Source organism: Ammodytes marinus (assembly GCF_949987685.1).
Source record: "Ammodytes marinus genome assembly, chromosome: 11".
Lineage (NCBI taxonomy): Eukaryota > Metazoa > Chordata > Actinopteri > Uranoscopiformes > Ammodytidae > Ammodytes > Ammodytes marinus.
Window position 1 is genome coordinate 1,306,939 of NC_137215.1, and position 14,653 is coordinate 1,321,591.

General features: G+C 36.4%; 1 protein-coding gene across 1 annotated transcript in view; it reads left to right on the top strand.

Annotated features, from left to right (window-relative positions):
* The window catches only part of LOC307257519 (spectrin beta chain, non-erythrocytic 1-like), a gene marked incomplete at its 5' end in the record, with an annotated part of 66,372 nt that extends 56,808 nt beyond the window's left edge, over window positions 1-9,564 (top strand). Inside the window, 4 exons of the mRNA XM_080036781.1 lie at window positions 4,102-4,307; window positions 4,569-4,742; window positions 6,376-6,418; window positions 7,655-9,564. Of these exons, the coding sequence (XP_079892907.1) occupies window positions 4,102-4,307; window positions 4,569-4,742; window positions 6,376-6,418; window positions 7,655-7,888 (657 nt within the window). The 3' untranslated portion in view covers window positions 7,889-9,564. The remainder of the gene's footprint in view (window positions 1-4,101; window positions 4,308-4,568; window positions 4,743-6,375; window positions 6,419-7,654) is intronic.
* Between the last annotated feature and the right edge of the window lie 5,089 nt (window positions 9,565-14,653).

A 14,653-nucleotide genomic window follows, 5' to 3' on the forward strand; every position in this document is an offset into this window, starting at 1 on the left:
ACATTTCTAAATTATTTAAAATGCTATCGATCACAGATGCAAGAATTGAAATTAACAATGCTAGTTTCTAAAGTATTTTTTTATAAGGCAGAAATACTTCTAAATAGATACCCTAATATATTTTTTAAAAGTTCACTTTTCCAGTTGTAATTTTGTGTTCAAAAAATAATAATCCAAAAATTAAGTATTTAAAAATATTCAAAATAAACATTTGTTTAAAGAAATTAATCTACCTGCCCCAGGTGTGTAAACATTCCCAAATCATTCCCAAATTCAACATTTCCATTTTCTTTCATAGAGTGCAGTATGTGTATGACCACCACATTTTCCATCACACATACAACATACGCTCTATGGAAAGTTCCACTCATTTAACATATGACACATGCATTCTCTTGTACTGAATAATGACATTTGACCAAAATAGTTAATTGCTTAGAGTTTATAATTTGGAAATACCAATTAAAAGGTTGTTGCGTTTAAGATAATCAAACTGTTTTTTTTACAGTACGGTAAGACAATGATTGAAATAGTATAATTCTCAACTTGAACTTTAATTTATTTAATATCAAATATCAAATATAATTTGTATAATGTCACTTATACTGTATATATTTAACGTTGATATTTTCGAGTATCATACGTGTTATTTCTGTGATCTTCGGATCATTCAGACTTATCTAAAAGTTAAACTAAAGAAAAATATTTGTCAAAAATGTTATTAAATCATTCCAGGAAAAAAATTATTAATTAATACATGTGTAAACGAATTAATCCATCTCCAAAATCATTCCACAACCACTTCATTTTAAACTGATACTCCATTAATGTATAAGCATTGTCCCTGTGTGTGTGTGTGTTTGTGTGTGTGCCCGAGCGTGCGTGTGTGTGCCCGTGCGTGTCTGAGTGTATGTGTGTGTAAGACCATCCATCCATCCTCTTCCATTATATTTCCACGGTTAGAATCTTGTGTCACTGCAACCACCATATTGTATTATCACTGTTGTTTTAATGGTTCATTCATTGTTATAATTTCTATGTTTCTTTTTTGTTGCATGTCCATTCATCCAACTCATTCCCTGACTAACACACATTCTTTCCAATAAACCGATCGGTGCACATACTGACCCATTCTGGTTTGTCCGTCCATGTGTTTTTATCCATGTTTAGTTGTGACTTCTATCCATATATTGTGTGTTATTTTTATGTGTGTTGCATGCTGTCACCACCATTTTAGCATTTCAGTTTTTTAAGTTTTTCTGTCAATGTTGTGTTTCTTTGTCCTCATGTTTTTCTTCACCGATTTCTTCATCCCTGGGGCTGGCCACATATGCATATGAATATATTAATTTATATATATAGATATAAACTTCTGCGTATTATTATTTGGTGTGCATTAGGGCTGAACGATAAATAGGTTTCAAATCGAAATCGTATTTTGAAACAATGGTTTGACTATTTCTCCATTTGAAAAGGACTCACAAAGACAATTTCTGATAAGGTCTATAATGAAAAAACTGCCAGGGTATATGAAAACAAAACCTTTTTTTGACAGGGCTTTTATTGTGGTACATAGCAATGCGTTGCAATTTTTAAGATTGGGTTAAACCTAGTTGGAACAGCCTTTTATTTTTGATAAACTGTATTAATATAACTACCCTTGGGATTAGTCTATTTCAGTTATTCAGTGAATGTCACTAGGATAAAAAAAACTCCCCAAAAACTTAAAAAATAACTTTAAGCTTTAAGTAGCTACTAAAACTGGTCCAGATTTTGATCGTCTTTTGGTGAGTTCCAAGCCTTTGATTATTAGATTTTACCCAACACTGTTTGAGTTTTAAGTAAATACTCCCAGGATTAGTAGATCCCTTGTGTGTGTGCTGCCCAATAAATGCTCACACTAGCTCTTGCCAAACTATTAAAAGTTCCTAGAATTGGCCTGGCTTCTGCCATGTGCTACATAAAAGTTTCAAGGATCGGTCTAGATTGGCATAGCACTGAATAAAATAATTAGGTACTGTCTAGCACTTGTTGCAGACCTTTTCATTAAGTCTTCGGAGATCGGTCTAGCTTTTTCCAAGTTCTAAATAAAAGTACAAGGACCTAAGATCAGCGTAGCTCTTTTCACGTTCTTAACAAAAGGCAAGTCAAGGCAAGTTTATTTGTTCAGCACATTTCAGACACAAGGCCACTCAAAGTGCTTTACAGAAGCAAAATTAAAATACATCAAGTATATAGCACACATTAAAAAAACTAATGAAAAACATGAATAGAAATTAAGCAAATAAAAGCAATAAAACATTTTTAAAAATTAGAATTAAAATTACAAGTTCAAAGGGAAACAAAAAAGTTTTCAGACCCGATTTAAAAGAGCTGAGTGTTGCAGCAGACCTCAAGTCCCTTGGAAGTTGGTTGCAGAGATTCTAGAGTTGCTAAAACCCCAAATACAAATCTAAGGATCGGGTTAGTTTTTAAACAAACTCAAAATGAAAGCTTCCAGGATTGATCTAGAGTTGCCAAGCCCCAAAATAAAAATCTTTGGTACGGTCTAGCTATTGCAGACTCTTAAGTAAAAGTTCCCAGGATCAAGCCCAGCTCTTGCAGCCCTTCAGTAAAACCTCCCGGGATTGGTCCAGCCCTTCTGAACTGTTCCCATAGCAACAACCATCCGTCCATCTCTCCTCCAAGACGCTCAGTAAACAGGGTAATAAGCATCCGGTTGGAGTGGGTGTGGTGTGCAAAAAAAAAAAATTAAATTAAAAATCTTGTTTTTTTGATACTAGGCAAATCGCATCCCCTCCCTCTACCCCCCTCTCTTTACCAATACTCATGATAATGCCCCTATAATGACATCCAAGCAATTTGTCTGATAATTGTTTGAGTTTTTTTCTGTCTTCTTTCCATGTGCTAGCTTCTACCTTTTCCCTTGTCTATTTCTTCACACTGTCAAACGTGTGTGTGTGTGTGTGTGTGTGTGTGTGTGTGTGTGTGTGTGTAATGAAGTGGTGTTTTGTGATTTTTTTTTTAACGCATGTCCTAAAACCTTTTGCATGATATGACCATGTGTTATCTATCTGTGCTGTTTAATATGCATTGCCAATGGTCTTTATTTAATCAGAACCTCAATCCAGCGCTGAGCTCACACTATTTAAAGCTTGATAATGCATTTATATTTAAAATGGCTGTTAAATTCTTGTTGAGTGTTCAAGATAGGTTTGCATTAGTTGTATATTGTAAATTAAAATGTTTTATTTTATGTTTTAGTTTGGTTTACAAACAGGGAAGATTTAGGTTCAAATTAACGAAATCAAGCATGACCTCTAACTTTACATTGACATCTTAAAGCTGGGGTGGAGGATTTGGGTAGGAAATGGCAGTTGGGATAGAGATTCGAATTCAAATACCTCAACCGCTCCACTTGTTCTCTTTGGTCCTTCCCCTATGGTCCCTCCATGACACGCTCTACACCAACAAAGTTGTGCCAAAGTGAATGGACAGTCCCAACAGCCAAGAACAGTCGCTCTGATTGGTCAAAGTGTACAGCTCATGTTAATTTTGACCAATCAGAAATCACATACCCCAGCTTTAAATTCATGATTTATGATTTCAACATCTTTGAGAGGTATGCAAAGTTGTATTTACAACAACTTTTTTCTGGATTCTTCAACTTTTATTTTATTTATTGATGTATTTATAGTACAGATTCAGGAGCAAATACATTTAGAAATATAGTGTAGCAGTGGTAAAGTATACCAAACAAGAGTAAATATAAAACCATATTTCTTTTAGGATAAAGATAAAGAACCATATTTCTTTTATACCAAACAAGAGTAAATATAAAACCATATTTCTTTTAGGATAAAGATAAAGAACCATATTTCTTTTATACCAAACAAGAGTAAATATAAAACCATATTTCTTTTAGGAGGCGGTTTGGGGGTAAAGTTTAGGAGGGTTTCAAAGTCTTTCCACAGCTTCTCTGCTCTGCTCTGCATGCAACAGCTCTGATTTACAATTCCTAAACAAAATTAGTTTATAAGCAATATCCATCCATCCACGATCCTTCTCTAACCCCAAACTATCTCAATGTATTTCTACCAGGATAAAGCGGAAGGAGGTGAGGTGGTTAATGGGGTTTCGGAGCCCAGTCCTACAGGGTCTCCCGGTGCGTCTCGCAAGGGCAAAGCACCCAGCCAGGCAGCGACCCTACCGGCCAAAACACAACAGGACGCGCCTACGTCCCAACTGGAGGGATTCCTGCACCGCAAGCATGAGTGGGAGGGGCATAACAAGAAGGCTTCAAGCAGGTGGGAAAGACACACGCACGCACAGACAGACAGACAGACAGACAGACAGACAGACAGACAGACAGACACTCACTCACGTATACACTCATACTTAAACAACACAGCAATTTTATTTTAAAGTGCAAAAAATTAAAAAAAATAAAAAAGTTTGAAAACCGTTTGAAAGCAGGAATTCCAGCATAAAAAATAGTAATAAATAATAAAAAATAATAGTTGGAAATCTGCTCTTTAACATACGAATACTTTCTCCGTCTCTTGCAGGTCGTGGCATAACGTGTACTGTGTGATTAACCAGCGTGAGATGGGTTTCTATAAGGACCAGAAGAGTGCCAGTCAGGGCATCCCGTACCACAGCGAGATCCCCGTGACTCTGAAGGAGGCCAGCTGTGAGGTCGCCCTCGACTACAAGAAGAAAAAACACGTCTTCAAGCTCAAGTGAGGATGGGGATGGTGCAAGAATGATTCAGTGTTTAGGGTTGAAATGTCTCATAAGTCAGACGATTAACAACATATTATGAACAAATCCTTCTGTAATAACCTTCAGAATAGTGCTGAGAATGATTATGGAAAGTTTAGTTGATGTAAGTGCTTTAGAAGTTGAGATCTTTGGTTCAGAGTATTGAAACAAAATAATGTTGATATAATGTCCGTTAAAGATGGTTGTATAGGAGAAATATACAGACGCAAACAGACAAGGTTTAGTCAAATAAACACCTGAAAGTACATGTTGGACCTTTTGATTTATAGGGGAAGGTGGGGTGATTTGTGCAACTTTTTACTCAAAGTGATTTTAAAGTGAGGCCTTGACAGTTATGTCTCCAACTCAAATATGTACATATATTTCAGGATGTTGTGCATCCCTGGCAATAAAAACTTTGGATCTGGAATAAACTGTTTAAGAAATATAGCTTTCGGAAAAAAAGTTGTCTTGTCGCACAAATCACCCCACGTAGTGGGGTGATTTGTGCGTCATTTTGTCACAATGACAAAGTCACCATCATCATCTTTCTGGCCATCTGAACTCTCATCAGTGGTGTCGTTAAGTGGAATTGAGATGTCACTCTCTTCTGAGCTACTGTAGACAATCACTTTCTTTTGGTGACCAGCGTATACAGCCATGCCACTGGCACAACTCTCAGAAATGTACTTTGCACTAGTTGCTCCGTGCTTGTGGAACCAACTGCCACCTGACAAATGTGATTCCCCCTACATTTCTGCCTTTAAATCAAGGCTCAAAACCCATATGTACACCCTGGTGTTTCCTCCCCATTAACCTCTGCACTACTTACTTACCTCTGCACTACTATCTGTGTTTATGTGGATGTATGGGCTTTACGTCTTTTATTTTGGTTATTGTTATTTTACCTTCATTGTTTACCTACTGAATGCACTATGTACAGCACTTTGGACAGTGCAAACTGTCATAAATGTGCTTTTATAAATACATTTTACTTACTTACTTACTTATAACTCACCCAGGCCCTTGCGCACAAATCACCCCATCCCCAGAATTTTGGATAATAGGCATGATGCAGCAATTTAGGGTTGACATCGTGCTAACTATATAGACTCAAAGTGTAGCATACCAAAGCACTAAAACATGTGTCAAATGTTTTCAGACGTGTCTATAATTGTTCAGACACAATAATCAAAAAACCTTGATCATGGAAATTTTACTTTGAAAGGCAAAACACAGTTTTTTGAGCTTAAATGTGCTTATATCTTATTCCTTGTGTCTCCCTTATTTACAGGATGAGTCAAATGGATGGCTCTTCTTAAATATGTGGTCACATTTCCAATTTCTTCCACGGTTTTCTAGAAACAAGGGGTTTTGCAACTTCCAAAATGCACAAATCACCCCACCTTCCCCTACTAGTATGAAAGAAGACATCTAAAAATTGACCGGTGCTTGAACAATAAATGTGGGGAAATCTAGTCGCAGCAATCACTAAGCGGGCGAGAATTAAATTAAAAACTTTCCATAGCTGTAAAGTTTAAATATTAAGAAGATGTTTCACATAACTGAAGTCACTGATTTAGAACTGAATATATTCTCTTATTTCCACAGGATTACTGACGGGAACGAGTATCTCTTCCAAGCCAAAGATGAAGTAAGTAAAAAATATATATATTTTATTCTTTATATTGTATATACACTGGTAAGCATTATGGAAGTGCCCCTCCACGTCTATCCCTATTTAACTATATTAGTATTCTTGTTGTTTTTGCATTTTTAAGCCTTTTTCATAAAAGACGCTGCTGTTATAAAAACACTACCGCTTTGGTTCAAAGGGGGGCGCTAGAATCAACAACAACTCAAAGTTCTTCGTAGCTACTTTGAGGAGAAGTTTTTGACTTTGGACTAACCCCTTCTCCTGGTCTTACAGGACGAAAAAGTAAACGCTTATTGAGAAACCAAACTGTGATATCATATGTACATTTTTACTTTTTTTAGACCAGGTTTACAAAGGTTTTATAGGTCCCATATTATGCAGAATAATTATTATTAAATATATAGTTGGTTGATTGAATCTCTATCAAGTGTATTTACGACTAAAGCCTAATTTTTTCAATATATATTTTTTTTAAATACTTTATTTTTGGATAATTTTTTATTGTTTTTAAGAACACACACAACTGAAAAAATTAATACAAATACAAAAGGCAAAATGCAACAAACAACCAACTACTCTACTCTACTAGGTTTCTAAGGACATTGCATAAACTATATAAAGTAAATGTTAAGCAAAAAATAAAGAGGCAAAGTGGTGTCATGGAGGTCACTTCAGTGCTGCTATATAGTCAGGGAAAGACTATCAAGTGTATATTGACTAACCCCTTCCCTATGTCTCACAGGATGAAATGAGCACCTGGATATAAAGGCTATAAAGTAGACCCTGCGTTCCGAATCGCATACTCTTTCTTTTTTCTATTCTACATACTACATCTGACCATAAAAATAATCTAGTTGGGATGCAGTAGGCATACAATTGGGACTCTTTATTTCATCATAACATTGCGCCTTGATCTTGCCTCTTGCTTTTATATCCGTCGCATCCCCGTTTGTTTTCATATGGAGGCTTCGTCGATGTGACGTCACTTCACGTGCGCACCGGATTGTGGGTCAGAATCGCCCAAATAGGATGCAGTTTTCAACACTAAGAATCTTGACCCGATGAAGTAGGACATCCGGGTACTTCTAACCATCCTAAATCTGGCCACAAGAATCGGGACATCCTAAATCTTCTTTCTACCATACTATATAGTAGAAAGTATGAGATTCGGAACGCAGGGAGAGTGTTTGAACCACTAAGAAGTATGTTTAACCCCTTCCCTTTGTCTCACAGGAGGAGATGAGCTCGTGGATTCAGGCGATCTCCGTCGCTGTTTCTGGCGATAAGTCCGATGATGTCACACCGAGCGGCCACAGCACGCCGGCGCCTTCTGCACGCGCTCAGACGCTGCCCGCCGGCGTAGCCACGGTTACAGCGGCCGCGGCAACAGCAGCCGAATCCAGCCCGGGCAAACGAGAGAAAGGAGACAAGGAGAAGCGCTTCAGTCTGTTTAGCAAGAAAAAATAAGATGGTAGCGCTTTGCAAAATAAGGGTGCTTTAATTTATGGTTAGTTAAAGGGTTTAATTCGCCATTAATTAAGGTACCTTTTATTGTGAAATGTTACCGATAAGATTCTGATCTTTAATTCTACTTCCTCCTCCTTCTTCTTTTTCTTCTTCGGTGGTGCTGTTTGGGGTAGCTACTCATTATATCGATCCATAACCGGTTAAATAAATATGTTCAAGTTCAAGAAAGTCCATGTCCTAGCAACTGATATTGTACTAACGAATAGAATAAATGCTCAAAAATTCAATTGCGAGAAATTTAAATAAAAAAATTTAATAAAAAAATGTGAGTTAAATTAATAAAGTAAATGCAGTTTTAGCAGCCATTAATGTACAACATTACATTGTCATTCACAGACGTGCAGAGACAATGTCAAAATAAAAGCGTACTGTATATGCATCAATGCGTTTCAATCTGATGCCAATGAATCTATATCATCAATCTTTACTGTATGTACAATTCAAGAAGGAGGAATACAGAAAAACACACTAAACCAATCGTTTTTGTTAGTGTTTAATTTTTAATTAAATTAACGATTCTTGTAGTTACAGCATTAGCAGTTGCTTTGATGTCAAATACAGCTCTGGAAAAAATGTAGAGACCAGTCTGGATTTGTCTTAAATCTTCATCTCTAAATTACTTGATGAAAAATGCTCTTTAATGACAACAAATTGTATTAGAATTTGGTGGAAATGTTGTCAGTAGTTTATATTATAAAACCAAAATGTTAATTCTACTCAAACATAGGCCTATAAATAGTAAAACAAGAGACACTGAACATTTGGAGTGGTCTGGTTTCTTAACTTTTTCCAGAGCTGTATATATATATAAAAAAAAAATCTCCCCAAACAGCTGCTTTCTCTCTCTCTCTTTTTATTCTCTCTCTTTCTTTCTCTCTTCTTCTCTCTCTTAAATAAGCGTGACTCCAGCATGCAAGCTCCGAGCCAAAACTCTGTCACTCTGTGCCTATCAAACGTCCGGGGTTCGGCTCAGAGCAAATACAAACACAAATACAAACATAACAGCTACAAAAAAACATCAAAAATACACCTTGCCTGTATCCTCTGTTTGGTATTTTTTTGTACGATATGGAAGAGCAGGAAAAAACGTATAAGAAAATGTTTTGAGATCAGATTGAAGCGGAGAGGGAATAGGTTTCAAAAATGGGGTTTCGCAAAATCGCAAAAAATTGCAAAAAAAAAAACTATTTAGGCAGCTAATGTCATCAAAATAAAAGCCAAGAGTTTTTTTTGATCGCCGAGCGATGTCAACACACGCGCCATATAGAGAAGTTACCACAATAAAATAACTATTCTTACTATTCTTAATGCTATTATTATTTGTGTTTTCTTTTTTTTTCTCCTAATGTTTGTTTTCTGGCTTTTTTTTCGTCGACTATTGCCTTGTCGTGGGTTGTGTTAACGCTCCCGAGTCGTCTCAGTTTAATTTTTTATTTTATTTTTTTTTTTTTAATTATTTTTTTCTGTTTTGGAAGTTGTAGGTAGTTTCCTGTTTCCTGTTTCGTTTAATTTTTTTTTTTTTTTTTTTTTTTGCGAGGCCTTGTCTTTGCAAGATGACGTGTATCCCTCTGTAGTGGGAAAAAACTGAGACCACAGCAGGGTAAACCTCTGAAGAATTACACTTCTCCATTTCTGAAAAATGTATGGAAGAGCGTTAGAGTCATTTTTCACTATGTACTGTAAGTATAAAGTCAAAATTTCATAGTTGAGAATTAACTAGACACTTCCAGACTGCGGTAAAGTTCCAGGATCAATAAGTCTTCAGTAAAACGTTATTTAAACCCAAACGATGCATCTTTGCTCTGGTCATAAGGCAGGCAGACAGACAGACAGACAGACAGACAGACAGACAGACAGACAGACAGACAGACAGGCAGGCAGGCAGGCAGGCAGGCAGACAGACAGACAGACAGACAGACAGACAGACAGACAGACAGACAGACAGACAGACAGACAGACAGACAGACAATGGGCTCCAACCTCATTTTGACTGAAAGCAGACGTCCTCTGAGCTCCACTAATAACATTGCTCTCTATGTGCAGTTATCAGTGGAGCTTAGAGGACGTCTGCTTTCAGTCAAAATTAGGTTGTGTAGCCCATTGTCTGTCTTACACACACACACACACACACACACACATATACATCCATACATACATATACATATACATATATACATATACATATACACACACACACACACTTTTAATAACGTTTTGCTTATGTGTTTTGATCCCGTAATTTCAAATCAGTCAATATCGTTATAAAAAAAAAAATCGTTATTTTTTTCGACTTAATTCTTGGAGTGCGTAGAGTCCTCTTCTTATGTTTGGCCCTAATCCTCTTCCATAGAAATGTCTTCAACTACTATGGGATAGTATGAAAAAAAACCTTCAAAATCATGCTGTGAAAAAGCCAAATATGACACATTTTAACACAAGTTTAACCTTAAAAGAAAAGAAATTGCAATTCAAAGTTAAAAAAAACAACCACTTGGAGCTTTGTGCACTGAATACATAACAAGTCTGCTTTTTAAGTCGGTTAAAATTGTGAAAATTGTGCAATAAAACCTGTGAAAAGCAAAATGTATCATCAGTTATCTGTTGATGAACGAAAAAAGAAATAATAAAAGTGGTTGTAATTTGGAGCGTTACCCTGCGGTGCTTTGAGAACTTGTATGTATAACTTGTGTATAACAAAAACAATGTGTAAACCTGTGTTCAATAATTCCACCTTTTTATTAATAGAATTATTATTATTATTGCTATACTAATAAGACCTAGCATCCGTAAAAAAAAATAAGCTTTGTTTGAATATAATAACTTTCTTTAAAAAAAAACAATGTGTACAATTAACAATTCTGAGTGAAGGAGTTCTGATGGTGAAATGACAATAAGTAACTAAAGACCAGTAAGAATGTTTGTTAATTACAAACTTTAAAGCCATAGTGCGTAACTTTTTTTAGTATACTGTTAAATGCGTTGTCGGTTACATTCAAAAGTATGGCAGCGTTTATAAACTGGTGTCCCCCCCCCCTCTTGCCCCCCAACCCCGACCCAACCCGACACTGGTGCAGGAGCTCAGAAAAAAAATCCCCAAGAAGAGCCCAAGAAATGTTTCAGTTGTTGATTCTACTGCTAAGAAAAAACCTGGACATAGAGTACAGCAGAAGGTATAAAATCCATGCGCCATCACTGAAGGCTTTTACCTCATGTAGATGGCGATGCACCGACAGACAGTGTTGTTGTAATTACTCATAAATTCCTCATGGGGGAGGAGAGGGGGAGAGACAGAAGTTACGCACTATTGCTTTAAAGCATCAAGTAAGTTTTATTTTATACATTTTGATTTACAGTTTTTGCCCACTTCTTATTATTTTTTGATTATGTTATATGTTACCTTCCGAAATGTATTTTTTTCTTTCTGTCTTAAGGTTTATTTAGTCTGACAAGTAATGGAGACGTAGATGTACGTATATAAAAACTAAAAATTGTTACTTAAAGCATTTGCTGTTGAAGTGGACGAAATCGGTTCATATTAAAAAAAAAATAACAAAAAAAAAAGCATTTATTGGAAGTGAGTAAATGTTGCAAATTTAGTCAGTCGGTCGCTTTGCTTGTTGGCTTTCAGCATTTTTTTTATTTTATTTTGAAATTTCAGGGTTTTTTTTTCGACCAATGACGTGAGAGTTCCTTGTCCCTTAATGGAAGTCAATTAATGACAAAAAATTAAAAGAAATATAAAATGCAAATTTGCGTGAAGAAACAGATTTGTAAACATGGCTATTTTTAAGGGCAGAATTTAGACTTTTTTAACAGCCTCTTTATCGCATATTTTCTTTGAATTTGCATGCTGTAGTTTCAATAGTTTTGTTTGCCTTTGTGTGCCAAAACGTTTGGGACATTTTTCTTCATAACTTGAGGACTACATGCCTCACTGTCACTTACCTGACATCATGTTTTGAGTTACAGAACCTACGCGTTCGATAGCTCATAAGCAAATTTAACCTGTCAATCTTAGTAGAACAATTCTCATTGTGACCATTGTGGGCTTCCATACTTGACATATTAGGACCCCCGAATACCACAACATCAGTGAGCTTTAAAACAAACAACAAAAAAACAACACAGCAGTTTTGGGGTTAATTTCCCCCCCAAAAAAATCAATGCTCTGCTTGTTAGACGATTAATTGGGCAAAATATACTATAACACCCACACATTTTTTTATGTGCTTGATTTGAATTTTTGTCATGAATTAACTTCCATACAAGCCCAGGAAATAGTGGAATAGCCCCCAAAGTGTAAAAATAAATGTAGGTGTGTTTGTTTTACTCACTGCTGTTGCTTTGGGCGGGTGGGGCTTGGACTTTAACATTGGTTGAAAAAAAACACTTGGTCCTGAAATATTTTTTTTTCTTTATTTTTTTTTTCTATCTGCTACAATCTATCTGGCGATTTGATGAATATAGTGTGCATTCTTCTGTCACTGTAAGCTTAGTAAAGATATATTTCCTCATATTGCACAATCAATAATGCCACGATGGGTGTGGGGTGGGTGGGTGGGTTTAGGGGGGGTTAGAGGGGTATTTTTGGGGAGTATTTTAAGATGAGGTAATGGGTGTGTTGTGTGGACTGGGGGTCACTGCTAGTAGTTGGATCTGCACCCGTAGACTTTCTCTCTCCCCCTTTCTCTGTTACATATGTGCAAAAAGCCATTAAAATGCTTTTAAAAGGAACTGAATGGACTCTTGTTTGCTTTTATCTTCTTTGTGTGTCTGTCTGTCTGTCTGTCTGTCTGTCTGTCCGTCCGTCTGTCTGTCTGTCTGTCTGTCTGTCCGTTCGTCTGTCTGTCCGTCCGTCCGTCTGTCGTTTAATAATGATGAAAAATATTGAGATTCCTGAGAAGTTTCAAAGGCATTGAATACGTTAATACCAAAACAATGACTTAATATTAGGGCTGTCAAGCGATTAAAAAAATGAATCTAATTAATTACAGGCTCTGTGATTAATTACTCTAAATTAATCGCATACTTATATGACACTTTTTGCCTGTTTATAAACAACTGTAGGCCTATAGGCTACCGTTCGTCTGTCTGTCTCTCTTGCTCGCTCGCTCGCTCTCTCTCTCTCTCTCTCGCTCGCTCTCGCTCTCCCCGTCTCTCATAACTTCTGTCTCCTCTAAAAAAAAAACAAGCAGGCTAAATTACGACTGTCTATCTCCCCCAACAGACAACGCTGCACTGCCACAGTTGCGGTGCGCATAGCCTATACCGACTCATTCACCGTCCTACTCATAACCAAAAATATTGACACACACACACACACACACACACACACACACACACACACACACACACACACACACACACACACACACACACACACACACACACACACACACACACACACACACACACACACAAACACACACACACACACACACACACTGATGACTATCTGAACTCATCATGCAATAGTAAAACCTGTGTGCCTTAAATTGTTAATGTTTTTAGTTTACTATTTACTACTTCATGTCTCAGTTTTTAAACGTCTTAAATCTTTCTAAATGTCTCCATGTCTCTGGGAGTGCTTCCTGTGTTGTCATTATATTGTCCAACCCTCAATATAACGACAATAAAATACTAGAACATGTACTTTGACCCATCTTATCTCACTCAGATTAATGTATAACTAAACACCTCTCTGATAGCTCACACCTGCTGAATCATATTTCATAGACACATTTTCAACACAATTTAACTTTCAAATGAGATAGAAAACCTGTGAGTCACTACATGAAGACCTCACACATGATGAGTGACTGAGTTTCTACAGTAACTAACGCTCAGTTAAAGTGAGTTCAGGGTTAAAACCTACTGATGAACATATCTTCCTCTTCAATCTTAAACCTTTATCTGCTGCCATTATAACATCAGCCTTCCTCCATAGTGTCTCAGTTCTCAGGTTAATGTTTAACTCCAACACGTCTCTGGGAAGTTCCTGCTTCAACTTCAGCTGAACGTCGTGACAGTTTATTTTCTCCTCTGAAGCTGCAGCTGAAGGTAAGGGATCAACTCTGCTCTTCAGTTATGATAACGATCATATTTGATGATTTACACCAGATTTATCAAATCAGAATTTATATATATATAATTTGTTTTAAATTTGTGTGTAGTTTCAATTATCTATATTATAAGTGTAACTTATTCTTATTAAAGGCCTACTTCACCGGTGGGAATATGAAGGTGTATTGAATTCTGAGATCCTATGTAGTATAAATATGCTTTTTTATTTTAAAATTGGTTCATCCTAGCCTGAGAAAAGGCAGAAAGAGTGTTTTTTTCAACCCTATATTTCTCTTTCTCGTGACATCACAGAAAGAGAAATATAGGGTTAAAAAAAACTTACTTTGTAAATATTACTGTGATGTCTTTTACTGTGTCATAGGGTTAAAAAAAACACTCTTTCTGCCTTTTCTCAGGCTAGGATGAACCAATTTCAATTTTCTTTGCACATCTATACTACATAGGATCTCAGAATTCAATACACCTTCATATTCCCACCGGTGAAGTAGACCTTTAATGGCAGATTTTATATTAAAAATGTTTTATTTTTTTTTAGCAAGATATTTGTCTAGTAACCCCAATAACATTAGCAAAAGCTATTGGTCATCCGTCCCTCGGTCCAGTTGTTAAGCATCTGGCTGC